Genomic DNA, 21,019 nt, shown 5'->3' with positions numbered 1-21,019 from the left:
TTGAATGAAGTCAAAAGTAAAAGATATGTTGGCCATCATTAGCTGTGTTATCTTCCAGAGTTTCTCAATGGAAAGTAAAAGAGATAAACATGAAAAAAGTTATTTTGGCTAGTAATCTGTAATAAATATCTGATTCAAATTAAATAAAGCAACCTTTCTGATTTTGGAACCGAGACGGCAGCTCTGTTGTTTCTGACTCACCGGCATCCTACACTGATAATACATATTCCTTTATTGTTATTTCAGGAATGGTTTGGAAATCTTTGTCGCAGTTTGTGAAGTTATGTTTATCCTGTTTATTCTGACCTCCACATACAGAGAGTTCAATAAATTCAGAAACACTGGTTCTAAGGAATACTTCTCAGATCCCTGGAGTTATGTAGAGGTGGCAATTGTCTGCCTGGGATACTCAGCTATTGGTCTTTTTTTTCAACGTTTAGTCACAGTAAACTTCACCATTGCCAGTTTCCATGAACATGGCAGAGAAGAATTTGTGAACTTTTTTCCAGCAGCATTCTGGGACTACATCCTGGGCTACACCTTGGCTGCTATGCTGGTGCTGACAGTGCTCAAGGTTTTCAAACTGCTACGGTTTAATGTCAGCATGAACATGTTGTCTGCCACTTTGAAGAAATCTTGGAAGCCTACACTACATTTTTATCTAGTTCTAGCTCTCCTCATGATGGCCTATTCCTTCTTTGGGCAATGTGCTTTTGGTCACTACATTGAACACTTCAAGTCCTTATTGGACTCCTTACAGACTTTGTTCACTCTGATCATGGGAGGATTTGAGTTTGCAATTCTGGGAGACTCAAACCGTGTCATTGGTATCATGTTTCTGATCACCTTTGCCATGATAGTCCAGGTGTCGCTGATCAATATTTTCATTGCCATTATAAACGAATCATTCAGATGTGTTCAGAAGACCACCAAGGAGACATCCAATGAGATGGAGATGGCAGACTTTATGTGGACGAGATTACTGGTGATTCTTGGTCTCCACACAGGGGCAGGGGTCACCATTCCATCCACTATTGACCCAAAGATACTGCAACAACTGGCTACTGGACGTGGCGTGGACAGGAAGCAAAATTAGAACGTTTCATCTGATATAGATTTTAAAATCAGACGATTTAAGTTTTTTTACTACAATATGTTTATAAAGACATTAAATGCTCCATCAATGAAAACAAGGTGATACTATTTCAAGGCCAGTTTTGTATGTTAACCAATAATGTGGGACTGCGCAGGATTGGAACATGATGCCAATGTGTTAAATAGCAGACTATGATGGATATGAATTAAGTAGCAGTTGTACATGCAATTGTGACACTTTAATTATGCCTCAAATAGGATGCTATTGCAAAATTGTGTAAATATGTGCGTATTTTTTAAAGGAACTCCTCCAACAAGTTTTATGAATTTCCCATGTCAAAAAGTACGAAATGCTAAGTTTTCTTGTCAGCCAGGATTAAAAGGTCACATTCTGTGTATACAATTCGTTAAGATTATAAAATGTGTCATCAGTGCAGTTAATGTTTAACTATGGAAATAAATCATTTCTAATCAAACCAGAGATGATTTATAAATATATCTGTGAGAACCTTCAGTTATGTAATGTGTACAAGACACAGGTGAACATGCTTTGAAAATAATCTCAATCCCTTTCTGTCCACAGTTCATCAGTAACAAAACATTTAACAATGAGAGCAGTTTTCTCAGCATCACTCAACAGGTCACATTGTAACATTGAGACAGTCCTGCTGACTCTGAAACTCACAGAATCAAATTCCTCAGAACATGTGTCCTGTTTTAACACCAAAGACTGCTATAAGGTAGTTTGGCTGTATTCCACCAGATGACCCTATTACCAAGACAAGCCATGAGCTATGGTGCAAGTCTTTCCAGTAGCCATCCATTCTCCACTTTCAGTGTCATCTTGGGGTCGATATGTTCCCCCTCCTCGGGTCTCCGGAATACCAGTCTGTCATGGACGCGGTTGGTCTGGCCCTGCCAAAACTCAAACTTGTCTGGTTTCACCAAGAAGCCACCCCTGAAATTTGGGAAAAGAGAAAATTACAGCTTACTGTTATTGACATTACTAATGAAATGGATGCCAGTAAATCCAGGATTAAAATTCACACTTGTTTACTCCCATTTATCATTGAGGGGTTTGTCATTAAAAAATGCCCAACACTCTTAAGTTCACACACAGCACAGAACTGTGTGGTTCGGTGTAGACAATTCTATGAAAATCTGACTGTCAAATTGTTATTCCTCATCATCCTGGTGGTCCCCCCAGTTTTGGAAGGAAAAATGTGTGCTAGTAAGTGATTAAAATTCACCAAGATAGAAGATGCACCATTCTTCTGAACTCTCCCAGGGAGATATGCATCCCCTCTTTCCAGAATCACATGCCACTGTCTACTGAATCGCTTATATGTCACATTTTAATTTGTTAAAACTTGGAACATGGACTTGCCTTATTCTAAATAAGATTCAGGGCTCGACAAAGGATTGCCCGATTGCCCGGGGCAAGTAGACATCGATGTCGGGCTATATGTCTCAAAATGAGGGACAACATCGTTTTCAATGCAGGAATTACGCGATGGCACAGTCAGTATGCAAAATTGTCCATCATTATATCCACCTAAACAAACCAGCTTAGATATTAAAAAAAAATTCACTTTTTGGGGGAGGGAAGGGGGCAGTGGAAATTAGCTGGGGATAAGTGAAATTTGTCTGCAGTAAGCCTGACTGGACAGGTCACCTGAAAAATAAGTGTCAAGCACTGCCGCAGTGTAATAATCACTAATACTTGGAATGTCTAAATTCATTAATAGATATGCCAACTAATTTTAGTAATGTTATATAGTTGTTTGCTAGATTTTATGTAAATATAGATATATGCTTAATTATTTTCAGGTTAAAAAAGAATGCAAATATTTCGAAAAATAAAAATTCTTTTCAGAGCCTAAGCTTTTTTTCACAAAAAAGGGAATTGTAAAGCTTTTCTATGCAGTGTGATTATTCAGCACCTTACAATTATTAATTTTTAAAGATTTTATTTTATTCAGTGCAATTTTTCAGACAGAGCAATTGATAATTGTGTAAGATTTTTCCACACTACAAATATTTAGAACTTCAGAATAGTGGCATCCAGCCTTTTTTCAGTGTTTTTAATCATATAAAAATATTGAAATATAATGAATTTTCACTAAATAATTCACAACACACATTTTTTAAAATGGCCCACTTTTTTTTTTACCAAGTGGGCCTAAATGGCCCGACCAGATTTTGGACCCAGGAAGATCCCTGTACACACCACAATATGTCGGACTGATACAAATAAAATGCCTACAATATATGTAACTAAATATATGTCTGCTAATTTATAAATGACAGCAAATAGGAACTTAACATAGAAACAAAATACTCCATTTGACTGAATGTAGCTGACAGCCAAGCCCTAAGTTACATTCATTAATAGCACTGTAAGCAGTAACTTTGATATCAATATGAATTCCATACTGGAATGACAGTAGGTACTAATATTACTTTGCTATTTCAGATATTTCACAGAATGGAACCCCAAAACCAGAATAAAATTGAAATGAAGAAAGATATAAACACTGTTCATTTTTTGTATGGTAAAATTCGGGCAAGTGAGTTTCCAGTTCAGGCAAGTCAATTTTGCTGAAAAAGTTATTGTAGAGCCCTGAGATTGGAAATCTATTCAAATATAAAATTGATCTTTAAAATCATACATGATAAAGTATCACTTCATACCAATAATCTGGTTTGGGTATCACTGAATCCTCTGCTTTATATTTCTCTTCTAACTCCTCATTCTTTTGGTCAAGAACCTACAAATTAATAGGATAATTCCTGCATTGGTGGAAAACAGTAATTATACATAATTCAAAGGGAATTTAGAATTTTTCTACACGAGAAGAAGTACAGAACATAATTAGTCCCTTCTAATATTGAGAGTGAGCTCCATCTAAAAAATTTCAGATAAACAATACTTCACTTTTCACCTTTTAAAAATTAATTTGTGAAAAAAAAAAATATATATATATATAACATTCTGGAAACATTTAAAAAATAAAACATTTTTTAAAATATTGCCAAAAATTAAACAAGTTGACTTGTCCAAACTAAAAATTAAATTAATAAATAAAAACAAGGCAGCAAAGCTGTCAAAGGTACAGACAAAAAACAGAAAATAAAGATGCAAAATAGGTCATTTTGTCAATTTTGATGCAATAATAAATAATGCTTATAATAGCACTGTCAGTCAACACTGAATTTTAATCATGCACAACAGATACCATGGTCAATAACAGGAGCAAACCCAGAGATATTTTCTGACAGTATTCCAAAGTATCTATGTTGATCCATCCCCCATTTTTATGGTCTTCCAAAAAAAAAAAAAATAGATACCAGTCAATATAAACTTAATAACCTGACCGTCTTCCGGAAGACCCAGAAGATGGTCTCAATCCACCCCTTCAATAAGATTACAGTTTCAGGACCATGAGAGTTCAAATTCACATGATGAAAGGCTCAATATTTGAAAAATGATGACAGTGCATAAAATAATATTACATAATTAACATAATGTTTAAAGACATAAAAAACAATACAACTGCTTAATATGTGGAAATACAGAAAATGTGCAGAGTCTCAGGCGGATGATAGTTAAAAGTCACAAATGCAAATGTTTGAGAAAATATTATAAAGGAATATATAACAGAACTAGAAAAGAGCTCCGAGAGTGCAGACCTCTACCAAGGCAGCAATTGATGATTATTATTGATTATTGTCCTCTTTGGCCCACTTCTGACAGTTCCTGAAAATTTCAGCAAAATCAGTCCATAAAATATAACCTCCTTGGCAGAGGTAAATATAATTCCAATGAAGCTGCTATTCAAACTTTTAATCTTTGAGTTTGATATATATATATATTGTGTTTTCTTCTATTTTGATGCAACATTACATAATGTTTAACAGCATAATGACCATCAATTTTTAATAATAAAATATTAGTATCATGGATATTCAGAAGATATGTCTAGCAAAGGTCTTCAAGCCCATGGAGCTTCTAAGTCACACCTTGAAAATGCCAATAAGTGAAAAATTAAATTTTCACAAAAAACTGTTTAATTGCCAGAAAAATTTACCAAACAGACTGCATTGCCTACTGAAGCTATATTTTAGTACCACTTTTCTTTCCTGTAAGTTTGAGAACAGTGAGTGACATGATTTTACTTAAATGGTCATCATGGGAGCAGTGCCCAAAATAGGGGTTTCTTCAAATTTGATGCAATATTACATAATGTTTAACAGCATAATGACCATCAATTTTTAATAATGAAATATTAGTATCATGGATGTATATATATATATATATATATATATATATATATATATATATATATATATATATATATATATATATATAAACTTATTTGCAATATTAAACAAAATTTACCTGCATAATTATCATTGCTTCCTTATTATTAATCTAGCAGAGAGTTTAACCTTTGGGAGTTTACAGGGAAATATCCACAAGTGTGCTTTATGTAATCTCATTTAATTAGGCAAATGATTTTATAACCCTTAACTTAGCTAAGTGATACCCAAGGGAAATTTACAGACTGACCCTCTCAAAGGTCTTTCAGGCCCATAAGTCACATCTTAAGAAAAGCACAAAACAATAATGCACAAAATAGGAGACTACCAATTCTGATGCAATAATACATTATGTTTTACTGCACAGTCAACATCAAATTTTAATTTTGCACAACAGGTAACACTGACGAAAGTAAAAGCATAAGGCTTCAGGCCCATCAGAGTTCAAGTTTATGCTTAGAAAGTGCCAGAATGAGAAAAATGAAAATTTCACACAAAATTGAATAAAATTCAATAATAAATGATATCCCAATTGAGCTGGCTTTCTAATTTGAATTGCATGCCAATCCTAAAAATCATACTTATAAGTTAAATATAATAATAAGTAACACAGTTTTCTTTTCATAATGTTTGCAGTAGCAGTGCAAAAAGATTATTGTCAATTTTGATGTAACATTACATAATAAATTATAGAATAATTATCACCAATTTTTGATTATTGACTATAAATGGCAAGGACATGTAGAAAATTTGATTACCATTCGGCTTCATGTCCAGTTCTGAGTCCCACAATGAATATGCCAAAAAGATAATCATGAATATTTCACTAAAATGTATAACTTCCAGAAAAAGAAGCTAATTAGACTGCTTTTTCAACTCAGGCTGCATTTTAGTCCTGTGTTTCTTTTTTGAAAGTTTGACAGTCATAAGTAACATGGTTTTCCCATAATGGTCATCATGGCAGCAACACCAAAAATTGTGTTTTCTTCTATTTTGATGCAACATTACATTATGTTTAACAGCATAATGACCATCAATTTTTAATAATAAAATATTAGTATCATGGATATTCAGAAAATGTGACTAGCAAAGGTCTTCAAGCCCGTGGAGCTTCTAAGTCACACCTTGAAAATGCCAATAAGTGAAAAATTAAATTTTCACAAAAAACTGTTTAATTGCCAGAAAAATTTACCAAACAGACTACATTGCCTACTGAAGCTATATTTTAGTACCATGTTTCTTTCCTGTAAGTTTGAGAACAGTGAGTGACATGATTTTCCTTAAATGGTCATCATGGGAGCAGTGCCCAAAATAGGGGTTTCTTCAAATTTTGATGCAATATTACATAATGTTTAACAGCATAATGACCATCAATTTTTAATAATAAAATATTAGTATCATGGATATTCAGAAAATGTGACTAGCAGAGGTCTTCAGGACCATGGAACTTCAAAGTCACATCTTGAAAATGCCAAAATGTAAACAAGACAACACTTTTCTGAAATGGGTTTATTTCCATTTTTAACACTTTTTAACATATAACAAAATTATCAGTTAACTGCCATTTTTATATGACCAACTAAGAAAATTGATGAGATAGGAAAATTATCAATAGAACAGTGTTAAATGTCCAATTTCCTCAATTCTGAGATTCTGAACATAGTGGATGATTGAATCTGACAAACTGCAATGATATGTGTTTATTTCCATTTTTGACACTTCATTACACAATACACAATAATAAATTTACCATCATTTTTACATAATCAACTGACAATGTTGTAAAGATGCAGGAAATGTCAAACAAACACTTTTACGTATCTTATAAGTTCAATAATGAGACTATTAACATGCCTAAGAATTGAATCTGAGGAAATGTGAAAAAAAAGCATAACTTGTAAAATAATGGCCCGATTTTATGCTGATTTTCATACTCAACCTATGTTTTAGTAAGACTGACCACTCCTCTGAGTACAATGACAATTGGCCTATCTGTTTTTCTTATATTGTGTTATCAGTGTTGCATATATGCTGAAAAAAATGAAAAAACAGCATAACTTCCATAAAAGTGGCTCTATCATGCTGATTTTCGAACTTGACCTGCATATTATAAATACTGATCAGTTCTGTAAGTTTCAAACCAAAAGGTAAAACCGTTTTCCACTTATCGTGTTTACGGTGTTGCATATATGTTGAAAAAAGTGAAAAAATAGCGTAACTTCCCTAAAATTGACCTGATCACGCTGATTTTCGAACTTGACCTGTGTATTATAAATATTCATCAGTTCATAAGTTTCAAACCAAAAGGTAAAACCGTTTTCCACTTATCGTGTTTACGGTAAAAGTGCACGGCAACGGCAACTGCAACATCAACGGCAACGGCGACGACAGACGCAGGTGATGGCTATATGTACAGACACATCTGTGTCTGTACATAATAAATGTACCACATGGTTCCGATAACCCTTCTATTCTCTACCACACAGCTCTGGGGACTGACACAATATCACAGTCTACTCTCTACCACACAGCTCTGGGGACTGACACAATATCACAGTCACCTGTCTACTCTCTACCACACAGCTCTGGGGACTGACACAATATCACAGTCACCTGTCTACTCTCTACCACACAGCTCTGGGGACTGACACAATATCACAGTCACCTGTCTACTCTCTACCACACAGCTCTGGAGACTTACACAATATCACAGTCACCTGTCTACTCTCTACCACACAGCTCTGGGGACTGACACAATATCACAGTCTACTCTCTACCACACAGCTCTGGAGACTGACACAATATCACAGTCTACTCTCTACCACACAGCTCTGGAGACTTACACAATATCACAGTCTACTCTCTACCACACAGCTCTGGAGACTGACACAATATCACAGTCACCTGTCTACTCTCTACCACACAGCTCTGGGGACTGACACGATATCACAGTCTACTCTCTACCACACAGCTCTGGGGACTGACACAATATCACAGTCACCTGTCTACTCTCTACCACACAGCTCTGGGGACTGACACAATATCACAATCTACTCTCTACCACACAGCTCTGGGGACTGACACAATATCACAATCTACTCTCTACCACACAGCTCGGGGGACTGACACAATATCACAATCTACTCTCTACCACACAGCTCTGGGGACTGACACAATATCACAATCTACTCTCTACCACACAGCTCTGGGGACTGACACAATATCACAGTCACCTGTCTACTCTCTACCACACAGCTCTGGGGACTGACACGATATCACAGTCTACTCTCTACCACACAGCTCTGGGGACTGACACGATATCACAATCTACTCTCTACCACACAGCTCTGGGGACTGACACAATATCACAGTCACCTGTCTACTCTCTACCACACAGCTCTGGGGACTGACACGATATCACAGTCTACTCTCTACCACACAGCTCTGGGGACTGACACGATATCACAGTCACCTGTCTACTCTCTACCACACAGCTCTGGGGACTGACACGATATCACAGTCTACTCTCTACCACACAGCTCTGGGGACTGACACAATATCACAGTCACCTGTCTACTCTCTACCACACGGCTCTGGGGACTGACACAATATCACAGTCACCTGTCTACTCTCTACCACACAGCTCTGGAGACTGACACAATATCACAGTCACCTGTCTACTCTCTACCACACAGCTCTGGGGACTGACACGATATCACAGTCACCTGTCTACTCTCTACCACACGGCTTTGGGGACTGACACAATATCACAGTCACCTGTCTACTCTCTACCACACAGCTCTGGGGACTGACACGATATCACAGTCTACTCTCTACCACACAGCTCTGGGGACTGACACAATATCACAGTCACCTGTCTACTCTCTACCACACGGCTCTGGGGACTGACACAATATCACAGTCACCTGTCTACTCTCTACCACACAGCTCTGGGGACTGACACAATATCACAGTCACCTGTCTACTCTCTACCACACAGCTCTGGGGACTGACACGATATCACAGTCTACTCTCTACCACACAGCTCTGGGGACTGACACGATATCACAGTCACCTGTCTACTCTCTACCACACGGCTCTGGGGACTGACACAATATCACAGTCACCTGTCTACTCTCTACCACACAGCTCTGGGGACTGACACGATATCACAGTCTACTCTCTACCACACAGCTCTGGGGACTGACACAATATCACAATCTACTCTCTACCACACAGCTCGGGGGACTGACACAATATCACAATCTACTCTCTACCACACAGCTCTGGGGACTGACACAATATCACAATCTACTCTCTACCACACAGCTCTGGGGACTGACACGATATCACAATCTACTCTCTACCACACAGCTCTGGGGACTGACACGATATCACAATCTACTCTCTACCACACAGCTCTGGGGACTGACACAATATCACAGTCACCTGTCTACTCTCTACCACACGGCTCTGGGGACTGACACAATATCACAGTCTACTCTCTACCACACAGCTCTGGGAACTGACACAATATCACAGTCACCTGTCTACTCTCTACCACACGGCTCTGGGGACTGACACAATATCACAGTCACCTGTCTACTCTCTACCACACAGCTCTGGAGACTGACACAATATCACAGTCACCTGTCTACTCTCTACCACACAGCTCTGGAGACTGACACAATATCACAGTCACCTGTCTACTCTCTACCACACGGCTCTGGGGACTGAGACAATATCACAGTCACCTGTCTACTCTCTACCACACAGCTCTGGGGACTGACACAATATCACAGTCACCTGTCTACTCTCTACCACACGGCTCTGGGGACTGACACAATATCACAGTCACCTGTCTACTCTCTACCACACAGCTCTGGGGACTGACACAATATCACAGTCACCTGTCTACTCTCTACCACACGGCTCTGGGGACTGACACAATATCACAGTCACCTGTCTACTCTCTACCACACGGCTCTGGGGACTGACACAATATCACAGTCACCTGTCTACTCTCTACCACACAGCTCTGGGGACTGACACAATATCACAGTCACCTGTCTACTCTCTACCACACGGCTCTGGGGACTGACACAAGCTCCTATCTGACTAGACTTGGGTCGTGAGTGGAAATATTCAGTCGACTCCTCTGTTGATAACTTGGATACCTGACCCTCAATTCTCACCTGAAAGAAAAATATTGAAATTTTATCCTAAAATATATTTTTTCTGCAGTTTTGCATAAAACATAGGCAAAAATGCCACAGTTTAAACCTTCCTTGGAAAACACTGATAACTTGTTAATGGGGTTTATAGTAAAAGTGCAATCCTTGAATTATATTCGGAAATATATTTTTCTAAAGGTTTGTATAAAACAAAGAGAAAACTGCCATAGTTAATTCTCTTTGAAAACAAAGGTAGTCACTAAAACATGTGTCCATTTTCCCTCCTCTAATTTGTTTTCATCAGTGAGTAACTACAAGTACCATTACATGTATTTTCTTAAATTAATGGCTTAGTAGAAGAATGCTAAGAATATTCCATATCGTAATAAAAAGCCAGAGCAGGGAGCAGTATGAAATTCAACAATAAATGACAATGAAGTAGCCACTTACATATCTTTTCAAAGCTTCCCAGTAAAACATCAAACAGGCTTGCGGGTTGTCAGCCTGGAGAATAGATGGAAGACTTCACACTTTTACTGACCTGATGAAACGTTATGATAAGGACTTGGATCTTGTCAATGAGGAAAATTATCAATTTTCAGTTGCATAATTTTGGAATTATTGAAAATATATTTCTCAAAAGCATTTGTGGTCCTTTTTACTGCATAAAATACAACTGTAACAGAGTAGCCTATCATTCAGTTCTGTTGTTACCTCTCAAATGAAATGCTCTGATTTTAAGAATAACTTTCAGAAATACAATATCTGTAAAATTCACAATTTTCCCAACTGAAAAGATCCAAGCCATTACCATACTTTCCACTATGTGAAGATTAAAGCCTACCTGCCTAGAACAGGCATTTTCTCCGTGGGTTGACCAAAAGAAGAGCAGAGCAGCTCTAGGATTGGAGTCCTGAAATTGGTGTTAGCTAGAAAACAGCCCCATATCGTTAGCAACTTGCTACTATTTCTAATCACATCAATGAAACCCTATCCAATAATTGAGAAACAGGAAAAGCTTACACCATTCTTATGAAATTATTTTTTCAAAAATATTTTTGTGTCAGAGTTTAGTGTAAAAAAATATGTGCACTTCATGTATAGCAAATCAATCAACTCTTTCTTGAATGTTCTCAAACAACATGTAACATGTCTGCAAATGACAGAAAGCACTGTGTCTTCATCATTGTTTGATACCAGCAGGGCTTTTATGCATTTATCTCTTTCATCTCTTTAATCTCATGTTACACTAGATAAATGCTCTTTGAAAATTCACATTACAACTGATGTTACAGGAAATTGGATTGAACACTTTTTGTAAAATGAAAAGCTCTTTGATTCTGGAAAACTCACCAGTTCTTGTCCCTTTCTGCTCTCATAATTTGTGTAAAATTTAAATCCTTCATCATCATATCCCTTCAGTAGCACCATTCTAACAGACGGCTTGCCATCCCTGAAATAGAAATGGAACAAGTAAAATTAATGTGTCCTTCTACTATAAATATATAGACTTTTATATCACAGATTTCTTTTTCATACCATGTACTATTTCTAGTCATGCAAAAGTTAAACAACAACAGTTTTCTCATAATTTTAAGTATTTTCATCACCCACAGAGGACACTATGTACAACAAACTACATCCTCTCCTAAACATTGCAGTTTTACATTCAAAGATATGGCATGTAAATGCTAAACAAAGCATGATCACTGCCACATAATAATACCACAGTACATGTAGAGTTAATTAAGCTACAGAGAAGGCACAGTGCACTAACTTAGTGGCAGTGGCAAGAGACATGGCATTGGCTTCAAATATGCCAGGATGACTGCAGGCTTCCGTGAACCATGCCCTGAACTGAGCGAACGGCTCCTGCGCACTCAGGTGATGAAGGTCAAACACACCCTGTTTGTCGTGGTACGGCTTCCGCATGGCTGGAAATGATCAAATCTCAAAGTTCACAACACAGGTACTTACAGGGAACAGGTGTAACTATCAACATTAAAATATTATAATAATAATAACTGAATGGCTGAAAGTTTGTTAAAACATAGATAAATTACTAAACGAATTGCCAAATTAATTTATTTGAATAATAGATTGGGACACTGCTCAAAGTCAATCACACACATTTTTTTTAGTTTATTGAACATGAAAGAGCTATATGGCTAGGGGTGCATATGTGCCACATAACTTTGATGCTAAAAAAATTAAAGTGGCTATACAATATATCTGTTAACTACTGTACTAGTATGCCCCAAACCAGTGTCAGGAAGTCTGGGCTCTCATATGAAAACTACAGGTTAGGGTAAGTGGGAGTGCTGGAGGTAGTGTATGGGACGAATGGCATCTGTAAAAAGTAATGGGGAATGGAGTACGCTTCCTAGCAGACTAGTACCATCCTAGCAGACTAGTACCATCCTAGCAGACTACTACCATCCTAGGAGACTACTACCATTCTTGTTGTAGTGACTGGCCAGGAAAGCTCAGTTGTAGAGCACTATAGCACAGTGAGATAGAATCCAGGGTGCTTTCCTGATCCTGTCACACCAGCAACAGAGGGGGCCGTAGCAATAGTCTGAAGGTTCATGTTCATTATAAAATCTTAATTTATATCTATGAACCCTTGATTATAAAACTGGGACCATTGAGACCACACCCACCCACCCACCCCCCCCAAAAAAACACACCCACCCACCCACCCACCCAAACACACACGCACACACACACACACACACACACACACACACAAAAAAAAAAAAAAAAAACAGTATATCTAAAAACAATGATAGGTATATCACAATCCGCTTGGGGCTCTACAGTAGTAACTATCCAGGGGCAGTGAAGTGTAAAACTGATATCGGCCTGCTGACAGCTCGCCTATGGCACCCCTTTTTTATATCTCTCTTTCAGCGCCGCGTAAAAAAAATAATACAAGCCATTAACTAAATAAGCTGTAAATCAAAGAGTAAAATCCGGTCACGTGATTTTCCCGTGTTGCAGTCTTTGAGAAGTTTCAGTTCAGGGCGTTTGAAGTTTTGCCTCGACAAAATGCTCAAAAATGTCAGTTAAGTACTAGTTGGAATTTTTTGAAATTTATAATGAATAAAGTTTATGAAATTTGCAATATTATCTAGAAAAATCATGAAAATTAAACCATATGTGAAGTATAGTTTATTTGATGTGCAATATTTATTGTACATGATCTGCACGGAAGCCATCCCAGCCATGTGCTTGTGCGGTCGCCACTTTGGGTTTGATTCCGGGTCATTAGATTAACATAGAGCCCTAATTGCCCTAATTGGTCACAAGAAATTGAGCTGCAGCTACAGCTGAGTGATCACCGCTGGTCAGTAGTGACAGGTTTTTAGCTGAAGAGTGTGGGCACATTTGGTGATTTTTTGCAGTTAAAAAACTTCAATATCTTTGTTGCTTGTAGGAATATTTTAAAAAATTCCAAATGATTTCATCCGGTTTTTTGCATTACCTTTCAGATGATATAAGTATTATAATTTTCTGATCAGTTTGGAAAATTTTCTGATAATACCTAACAATGTCATCTAAGGCTAACTGACCAGTGGTAGTTGTCATATTGCCCCGAGTAATTACAGTTTGCTGTGCTTTGCAATTAAACTTTGTTGTACTGTACATCAGTACAAGTGTGTAGCACAGTCAGAACAAACACCATCACTTAGTCACCAGCACCAATATTTTCCGCCTTCATTTTAGGTCCCTGGTAATCAACATTGATGGCTGCAGTGCATTCTGCAATTTGTAAAGTTCACATTTCACAAACAGCGTCCTGTACCTACCAGAAACATCGAGTACTTTGTCTGCCATTGTTCGCTTAGATATCTCACACACCGCTAAACTGGTTTGCCGCAATAATCTACGTAACATACGTGAAATTATGTCAGGTTTGTGCTACGCCGCACACATGTTATCACAGAACGGAAACGGAAGTCATCCACCGGATGTTGACAGTGTGATGCATCACGGGAAGATTTAAAGGCCGCGAAAAGAAGCTAGAAGTCTGTTGCTATCCGGAGTATTTTGTCAGATTTCTTGGTGAGTTTTACTTGCGATTTTTGTAGTGCGAAATTATATGTGTCATATGGGTTATTTGTGGTATTTAGGTGCATTTGGGCAAGATTTTAAAATGTAATATTTGAGAAATATTTGATTTGCTGACTGTCGCTATCTTTTGTCGTGGAATGCAGTCGACGTGATCTCTTGGCTTGCTGAGTAGTAAGGTTTTGTGGCTTTGAGTTGCTGAGCTTGATCTGACGATACCTCTAAAATAAAAGCAACCATTTTCAAAATCAAACCTACAAATAGTCAATCATAATACAGGTTTTCCCAGAAATAATATTGACCATTAGTTTTTACTCTGGCGGGAAAATTATCACATGGGCCGACAATGGCGGGAAAAATAGGACGACCTCTTCTCGCTCATCACTGGTGACACCTAATTTGAATGACGGTGTGTCACTTACTTTTTGATAGCCGTGGAAAATGTTTTTAACCTATCTCCTCCTAAATCTTCTAAAAATTTATTCATGTCATCTTGTATTTTAGAAATATTTTATGAAAATTAAATTTTATTTATTTAAGAATGAATTTGTTTAAAAAAAGAAAACTTACCAAAAGATAAATGGTGATCTCTACTGTTTATTTTAAATATTTATCTGATTAATTTTCAAAGTGAGAGTTGTTTACAATGGCACCTAAGGAGAAAAGTGAATATGAAAAGCGCCGACTGAAAAACATTGAAGACAACAAGGCAGTGGTGAGTCTGCTAAAGCATTTTGATTCAATTTTTTTAATTTGTCACAGAGATGGTGGACCTAAGAAAAATGTTGAAAATTTTGTTTGTGTATTTGCCTTCTGTTTTTTTTTTTTCCTTTCTTTTTTTAACAAAGATATTAAAGCAGATCTAGGTGACTATAGCTTACAGTTTATATTGTTTTTCAATTAATTTTCTGTAATTCGATCCTTTATTAAAATTGACTGAAAATATCCACCGTCAACAAGATTTCATCAGACTAGGTGCCTTTTGACTCATTTTAAAACATCTGACATTGTTGTATAGCAGAGTGAATATTTTGAAACTGAATAAAAATGGAATAATGATTTTCTTTATTTTTTTATTTATTTATCATTTATATATTTATTATTATTTATTTATTTATTTATTTATTTATTTATTTATTTATTTATTTATTTTTTTGGATAAGACATGTTTGATAAGATGGATATTGCACCATCTGATTTCTTTGTTGGAATCTGCTCCACAGTAATATAATATGATGTAATGTAATGTAATGTCATGTCATGTCATGTCATGTCATGTCTTTCAGCTGGCTAAGATGATGGCAGACCTGAAGGAAATGATGCCAGTTTCGCTCCAGTCTCCTCCTAAAGTGAGTTGGTCACCTGATAGGTCATATTTTATAAAGAGCTCAGAAATATTCTCCTCACTGCTTCTTAGGACAGTTTTCTGCAGTTCATTTGACAAATATGAATTTGGGTTTTATTTTCACAGATGATTAAGATGTAACATGAATTTGTTATGACTATTATTATTATTATTTCTTTTTTCAAATAAGATGTTAAAATTTGTCTAGCTGCTGTTAACTCAAATATTTTCACTTGAAAATATTTTCAGTATTCTTGGTTTAATATAATATTTAAATATTATATTATACCAAGAATAATATAATATTTAAATATTTAAATTATAATATTTAATTATATTGTATTATAATTCAAATATTTAATATTATAAAAATACAGATGGCAGACAGCAAACTACTTTTCTTAAGCACAGAATTGAAGTTACTTCCAGAATTAGTAAGACCAAAAAACCTATAGAAACATGCCAACTTTTATCTTACTATTATTATATTTATTTTATATTACTATTATAATATTTATATTTGTCTGCAGAGATCTCATGTTAGTAAAGACCGTCGTCCATCAGGAGGTCAGGTGATGCGACGCAACCCGTCAAGACGTGCCAGGTACACTCCAATGGACTACAGTCCTCCGCGCACGCGCCATCGCAGGAGTTCTGTCAGCTCTAGTTGTCACAGCGGGAGCAGCAATGCTTCTACACCAGTTCAAAGTCCTGGGGTGAGTTCACAGCTGTCCTCATAGATAGGAACTGTTGATTTAAATATGACACTAATGAGCAAACTAACAATAAATGGCTGTGATTCAGATTTCACTAAATTAAAGTGGACTTTTTTTTTTTAAAGATTGAATCTGTCATGGTGCCTTGCCACAAAATTTATACTACTTGCACTTTCACACTGTAATAAATATTTTTAAAAACATGTATGGAAACGGATGGTTTCTACAAGTAGATTACTTCAGAAAGCACCGTGAAATGAATTTAATCTTTTGAATAATTCTGTCCTTTAACGTTCATACACTAGCTTTAGAATAGTGCTGTCTTTGACTTGAAATACAAAGTAAATCACTTAATTCTCCATGATCTTTGTGTACTACTAGAAACTAGTGGTGAAGTTTGGCGCTTTCTTCAACAAGAAGCGGAAGACTGAAGACAGCGATGATGATGACAGTTACTCAGTGGAATCATGGGAGGAAGAAGAAGAAGAAGAAGAGGTAGGAGGAGAGGAGTTGGGTTTATATACAATACACCTATTGTGAGTAGGCAGTAATCACACCTTCAGATATGTTCAGTGGTAATCTTCTGAATAGAAAAGAAAATCATTTAAAATTAACCAGTGTATTGTGGCCAGCAGCAATCTGACAGGGATAACAACTGTTTGTTTTGATAAAAAAAAAGGATTTTCCTGTGGTAAACTATAATTCCTCCATACTTACCAGTGGGTAATGTATTCGTGCCAACATTCAAAGAAAGTCTATGTATTTTTGTTAAAAGTTAGGTAAAGAGATTATAACAAAAGGTATAGCCATCTATGAAGGTGCTTATGGTCTGATGGCAAGCACAGGTTCAATAATAATTGGGATAAGCCCTGTTTTGGTGGTAAAATGGAATAAATTATATTTCTCTGTGTTGTAAAACTTGTATACAATGTACTAATTGTGAAATATGAAGCTTACATGAACAGTTGATATCCCATTAATTTGGTTATATTTTCAGGAAGAATACACTCGTCTTACTCCGTCCAAGAGAAAGCCACGTGCGCCATCTGGTGTGAGGTACATCAAACCAGCGGACGAAGTCACTGAGGAAGACCTAGAACTTGTGGCAACGCACGTTTCTGAGAAAAGATACGACAGTGCCGAGGTGAGTGCATCTGGAAGTGAAGGGAAGGATTGTTTTCAAAATGTTGTCCTTGTGACACATTGTAAGGATTTTGTTTTAAAAAGGCCCTGGTTTTATTCAAGTCAGACATGCATGGAAATGTTTTTAACAGTTAAAGAGAAATTGTGCTAGTTGAGACTGGTGATCACAATTACATACTCATTGCAAGGAGAAGGTACTGGAGAAATAACATATATGAGTTGTTCAGGAAATTACTGTTGTTGTGGAGGATTACCATGTAGAAAACATTAGGTAGTTGTTGTATTTTATCTAAAATGTTCATATTTCTGGTGTGGTTAATTTATGGTGAACCTTTTCTTGCTCCATCCATCTTATAACATTTTATAACTGTCTTCTCAAGTAAAGCACTTCATGTCAACAGTAGAGGTAGAGGACATGTGCCATGGAACTACTGTGTTATTACTTCTATTATATTATATTATATTATATTATATTATATTATATTATATTATATTATATTATATTATATTATATTATAATGCTTTTCATCTCAGGGGACCTCATGTCATCAATGCAGGCAGAAGACCAGCGACATGAAGACCTCATGTAGAAGTAAAGAGTGTTTTGGGGTGCGGGGACAGGTATGAAGGATAAACATGTAGATATTTTTTTTTCAAAGGAGACTTATAAATATGAACCAATCTACACAAAATCCCTTAAGAACAGACTGGCTACTTCTCTCATAGATCATCCGGAGAGCATCAGTAGAGCATCCTACAGTATATTACATCCATATGTAAAGTGCTTTGTGTTTAATTTCAGTTCTGTGGCCCATGTCTAAGGAATAGGTACGGAGAGGATGCCAAGGAAGCTCTTAAAGATCCTGTAAGTAACTGAATGTGTCTGGCTCTGAAATTTTCAAAGCTTTTTATACAGTTTTCAGTAAAAAGTTTGTTTGTTTGGAGGGTCAGTTATCTCTTACTTCTTTAGTAACCATCACAAAATTGTTTCCAAGTCCAGGCTCCATGTCTGAGCCAAAAAGTTTTGAATTAGTTCCTGAAGATTTCATATTTCCTGGTTCAACTTAATCAGTATTCTCTGCCCTGTTTTCACCCCCAGGCTTGGAGCTGCCCTCCCTGTCGTGGAATATGCAACTGCAGTTTTTGCCGCAAGAAAAATGGCCGTGGTGCGACTGGCATTCTCATCCACATCGCCCGAGAGCATGGTTTCCCTGATGTGAACTCCTATCTTAATAGGTAGGTGTTGCTTGGGCTCTCGTGTCAATATGACATATTTGCCAAATCCATGATGTAAATTATTAAATGATAGACTATTTCTGTTTTATTTGGGAAGCTGTAACTTCGTTAAATATAGTATTAAACTATTACTCTATTTTTTAATTTTTGTCAAGCTCTGAAATTTAAATCAAACATTATCTTTTGCAGTTTCAAGAAAAACTGAAGAAAGAGAGAGCAATATTGACCAGCAGTGGACAGCTATATTCTAGTGGACAGTGTTGACCAGTTGTGGACATTAAATGGAGACACAGCAGAAGGCCACAGACGGAAGAGGAAATTTTTCACCATGGATATCAACCTTTCATAAATGACTAATACAGTCCTTAAAAACTTAACAAAAACAGGATAAAGATTTCAGGGCAGGGAAAGGTGTATGTGTACTGTCAGACTGTTATGTCTGTGTTGGTGAGTGTGTGTGTATGTGTACTGTCAGACTGTTATGTCTGTGTTGGTGAGTGTGTGTGTATGTGTACTGTCAGACTGTTATGTCTGTGTTGGTGAGTGTGTGTGTGTATGTGTACTGTCAGACTGTTATGTCTGTGTTGGTGAGTATGTGTGTGTATGTGTACTGTCAGACTGTTATGTCTGTGTTGGTGAGTGTGTGTGTATGTGTACTGTCAGACTGTTATGTCTGTGTTGGTGAGTGTGTGTGTGTGTGTGTGTGTATGTGTGCTCTTGTGCACGCATTCTAACCGAGGACACACACCCGCCCGAAACCCACTAACCGAGGACACACCTCCAACCGAGGACGTCCTCGGTTGACATAAGCAGTGGAATGCATAAAGGGGCCCATTTCAAGTTAGGTGGTGAAATTTGACGCTATTCTGAGCCAGTCCTCGGTTATGCTGTATAGCGCGGGCCAAATTCCCGCCACGAGTGTATCAGAAATACTGTCCAACTTTTTGTCTGAAATCGGGCTATACACACGCGTCCTCGGTTGTGCTGTTAAGGGCGGACCAAATTCCGCGTCCTCGGTTGTGCTGTAAAGGGCAGACTAAACTGAAACTAATGTTATATCTCAGATGTCTATATATTCAGTAAGTTCATATTTTTAAACTAAAGGTCTTTTTTATCAAATTAAGCTCTCCTAGGCCGTTACGTAACTACATAACTATCATCGCACCTACATATTACGGCACGCTTCTTTATTAGTACAACTGACTTGGTGTGGTTTAAATAAAGAAGAACTGTCTGAATTTGTGGCTCACTCGGTAGATCTTAGGACCGACAATCTTTTGAGGGTGCAAGAATTACTCTGAAGTATCAAATAAACGTACCGGTACGTTAATTAATTTTCCAAATTTCTTCCCGCCGGTACGCTCCATTTTCACCCAGTACGCTTATTAATTTTTCAAAAATCTTCCACCCGGTATGTTTATTAAATACATATTGTACCGGTGGGAAATTACACAAGTACAAGTCACGCTTTTTATTTTCTTAAATTGAAGTATAATGAGAAGAAAATTGAGATCTCAACTCATTACCGACTGTTCTACCAACAGCACTGGAAAGTAGGTCAAGCGGAAGTCGCTCTCTGAACACAACAGTACATGCGTCACCTGATTTTAGTTCCTATAAATAGACGTGCTTTCCCTTCAACAGTGACAACTACTCATGTACATCGATCGAATGATGCAATGTCGCAAGGTGATAGGATCATATTTATAGCTAAGGAGGTCATTTCAAGTGCAGCAAAGAAGTTGTGCCTGTTTTCAAACGTCAATTATTTCATGCCGATATATGATTTAAACGATGTTAAATCACATTTCTATGTAAGATAAACCCTTAGGAGTTTACAGGTATGCAAAACGAACCTTATATCTGAGAATAAATTTACTATGAATAACGTCTCCGTATGGCTCTCGGAGGCG

At 37.0% G+C, this 21,019-nt stretch overlaps 3 protein-coding genes across 8 annotated transcripts in view; 2 read left to right on the top strand and 1 right to left on the bottom strand.

Moving 5' to 3' along the window:
• Positions 1–1,571, top strand: part of LOC106162044 (uncharacterized) — a 33,660-nt gene extending 32,089 nt beyond the window's left edge. For both annotated transcript variants that reach the window (XM_087012682.1, XM_087012683.1), the window contains one exon: positions 247–1,571. In XM_087012682.1, the coding sequence (XP_086868808.1) occupies positions 247–1,096 (850 nt within the window). In that variant the 3' untranslated portion in view covers positions 1,097–1,571. The remainder of the gene's footprint in view (positions 1–246) is intronic.
• LOC106154080 (pyridoxine-5'-phosphate oxidase-like) lies at positions 1,313–14,555 on the bottom strand. Of its 3 annotated transcripts, XM_087012686.1 has the most exons (8): positions 14,405–14,555; positions 12,370–12,526; positions 11,946–12,045; positions 11,437–11,505; positions 11,043–11,096; positions 10,485–10,613; positions 3,790–3,866; positions 1,313–2,053 (listed from the first exon to the last, which is right to left on the bottom strand). In XM_087012686.1, the coding sequence occupies exons 1-8, from the start codon at positions 14,490–14,492 to the stop codon at positions 1,888–1,890; spliced, it is 840 nt and encodes a 279-aa protein (XP_086868812.1). In that variant the 5' UTR covers positions 14,493–14,555; the 3' UTR covers positions 1,313–1,887. The 3 variants fall into 3 exon arrangements, with proteins under 3 accessions (XP_086868812.1, XP_086868813.1, XP_086868814.1); XM_087012687.1 differs by lacking the exon at positions 11,043–11,096; XM_087012688.1 differs by lacking the exon at positions 11,437–11,505.
• LOC106154079 (cell division cycle-associated protein 7) lies at positions 14,499–20,652 on the top strand. 3 transcript variants are annotated; one of them, XM_087012685.1, is made up of 10 exons: positions 14,499–14,660; positions 15,298–15,381; positions 15,953–16,015; positions 16,542–16,727; positions 17,109–17,218; positions 17,724–17,871; positions 18,405–18,491; positions 18,673–18,735; positions 18,970–19,106; positions 19,296–20,652. In XM_087012685.1, the coding sequence occupies exons 2-10, from the start codon at positions 15,313–15,315 to the stop codon at positions 19,309–19,311; spliced, it is 879 nt and encodes a 292-aa protein (XP_086868811.1). In that variant the 5' UTR covers positions 14,499–14,660; positions 15,298–15,312; the 3' UTR covers positions 19,312–20,652. The 3 variants fall into 3 exon arrangements, with proteins under 3 accessions (XP_086868811.1, XP_013383771.2, XP_086868810.1); XM_013528317.2 differs by having other exon boundaries at positions 17,109–17,222; positions 17,725–17,871; XM_087012684.1 differs by lacking the exon at positions 14,499–14,660 and adding an exon at positions 15,057–15,075 and having other exon boundaries at positions 17,109–17,222; positions 17,725–17,871.
• The last annotated feature ends 367 nt before the right edge of the window (positions 20,653–21,019 follow it).

This window comes from Lingula anatina, chromosome 5 (assembly GCF_051362555.1).
Source record: "Lingula anatina isolate TDL-2025a chromosome 5, LinAna3.0, whole genome shotgun sequence".
Classification (NCBI taxonomy): domain Eukaryota; kingdom Metazoa; phylum Brachiopoda; class Lingulata; order Lingulida; family Lingulidae; genus Lingula; species Lingula anatina.
The sequence above is the reverse complement of the archived record's forward strand: the minus strand, read 5'-3'. Positions and strand labels throughout refer to the sequence as shown.

What these genes read in the sequence shown, in the direction of transcription:
- LOC106154080 (XM_087012686.1), bottom strand. Translation starts at nt 14,492, where the DNA reads ATGTTACGTAGATTATTGCGGCAAACCAGTTTAGCGGTGTGTGAGATA. An exon ending in GTGTGGTAGAGAGTAGACAG is followed by an intron (nt 3,867 to 10,484) that starts GTGACTGTGATA and finishes ATTAATTTGTAG; the next exon opens with GTTCTTGACCAAAAGAATGA. An exon ending in ATACCCAAACCAGATTATTG is followed by an intron (nt 2,054 to 3,789) that starts GTATGAAGTGAT and finishes CCCAAATTTCAG; the next exon opens with GGGTGGCTTCTTGGTGAAAC.
- LOC106154079 (XM_013528317.2), top strand. Translation starts at nt 15,313, where the DNA reads ATGGCACCTAAGGAGAAAAGTGAATATGAAAAGCGCCGACTGAAAAAC. An exon ending in AAAGATACGACAGTGCCGAG is followed by an intron (nt 17,872 to 18,404) that starts GTGAGTGCATCT and finishes TTTTCATCTCAG; the next exon opens with GGGACCTCATGTCATCAATG. An exon ending in AGGAAGCTCTTAAAGATCCT is followed by an intron (nt 18,736 to 18,969) that starts GTAAGTAACTGA and finishes TTTCACCCCCAG; the next exon opens with GCTTGGAGCTGCCCTCCCTG.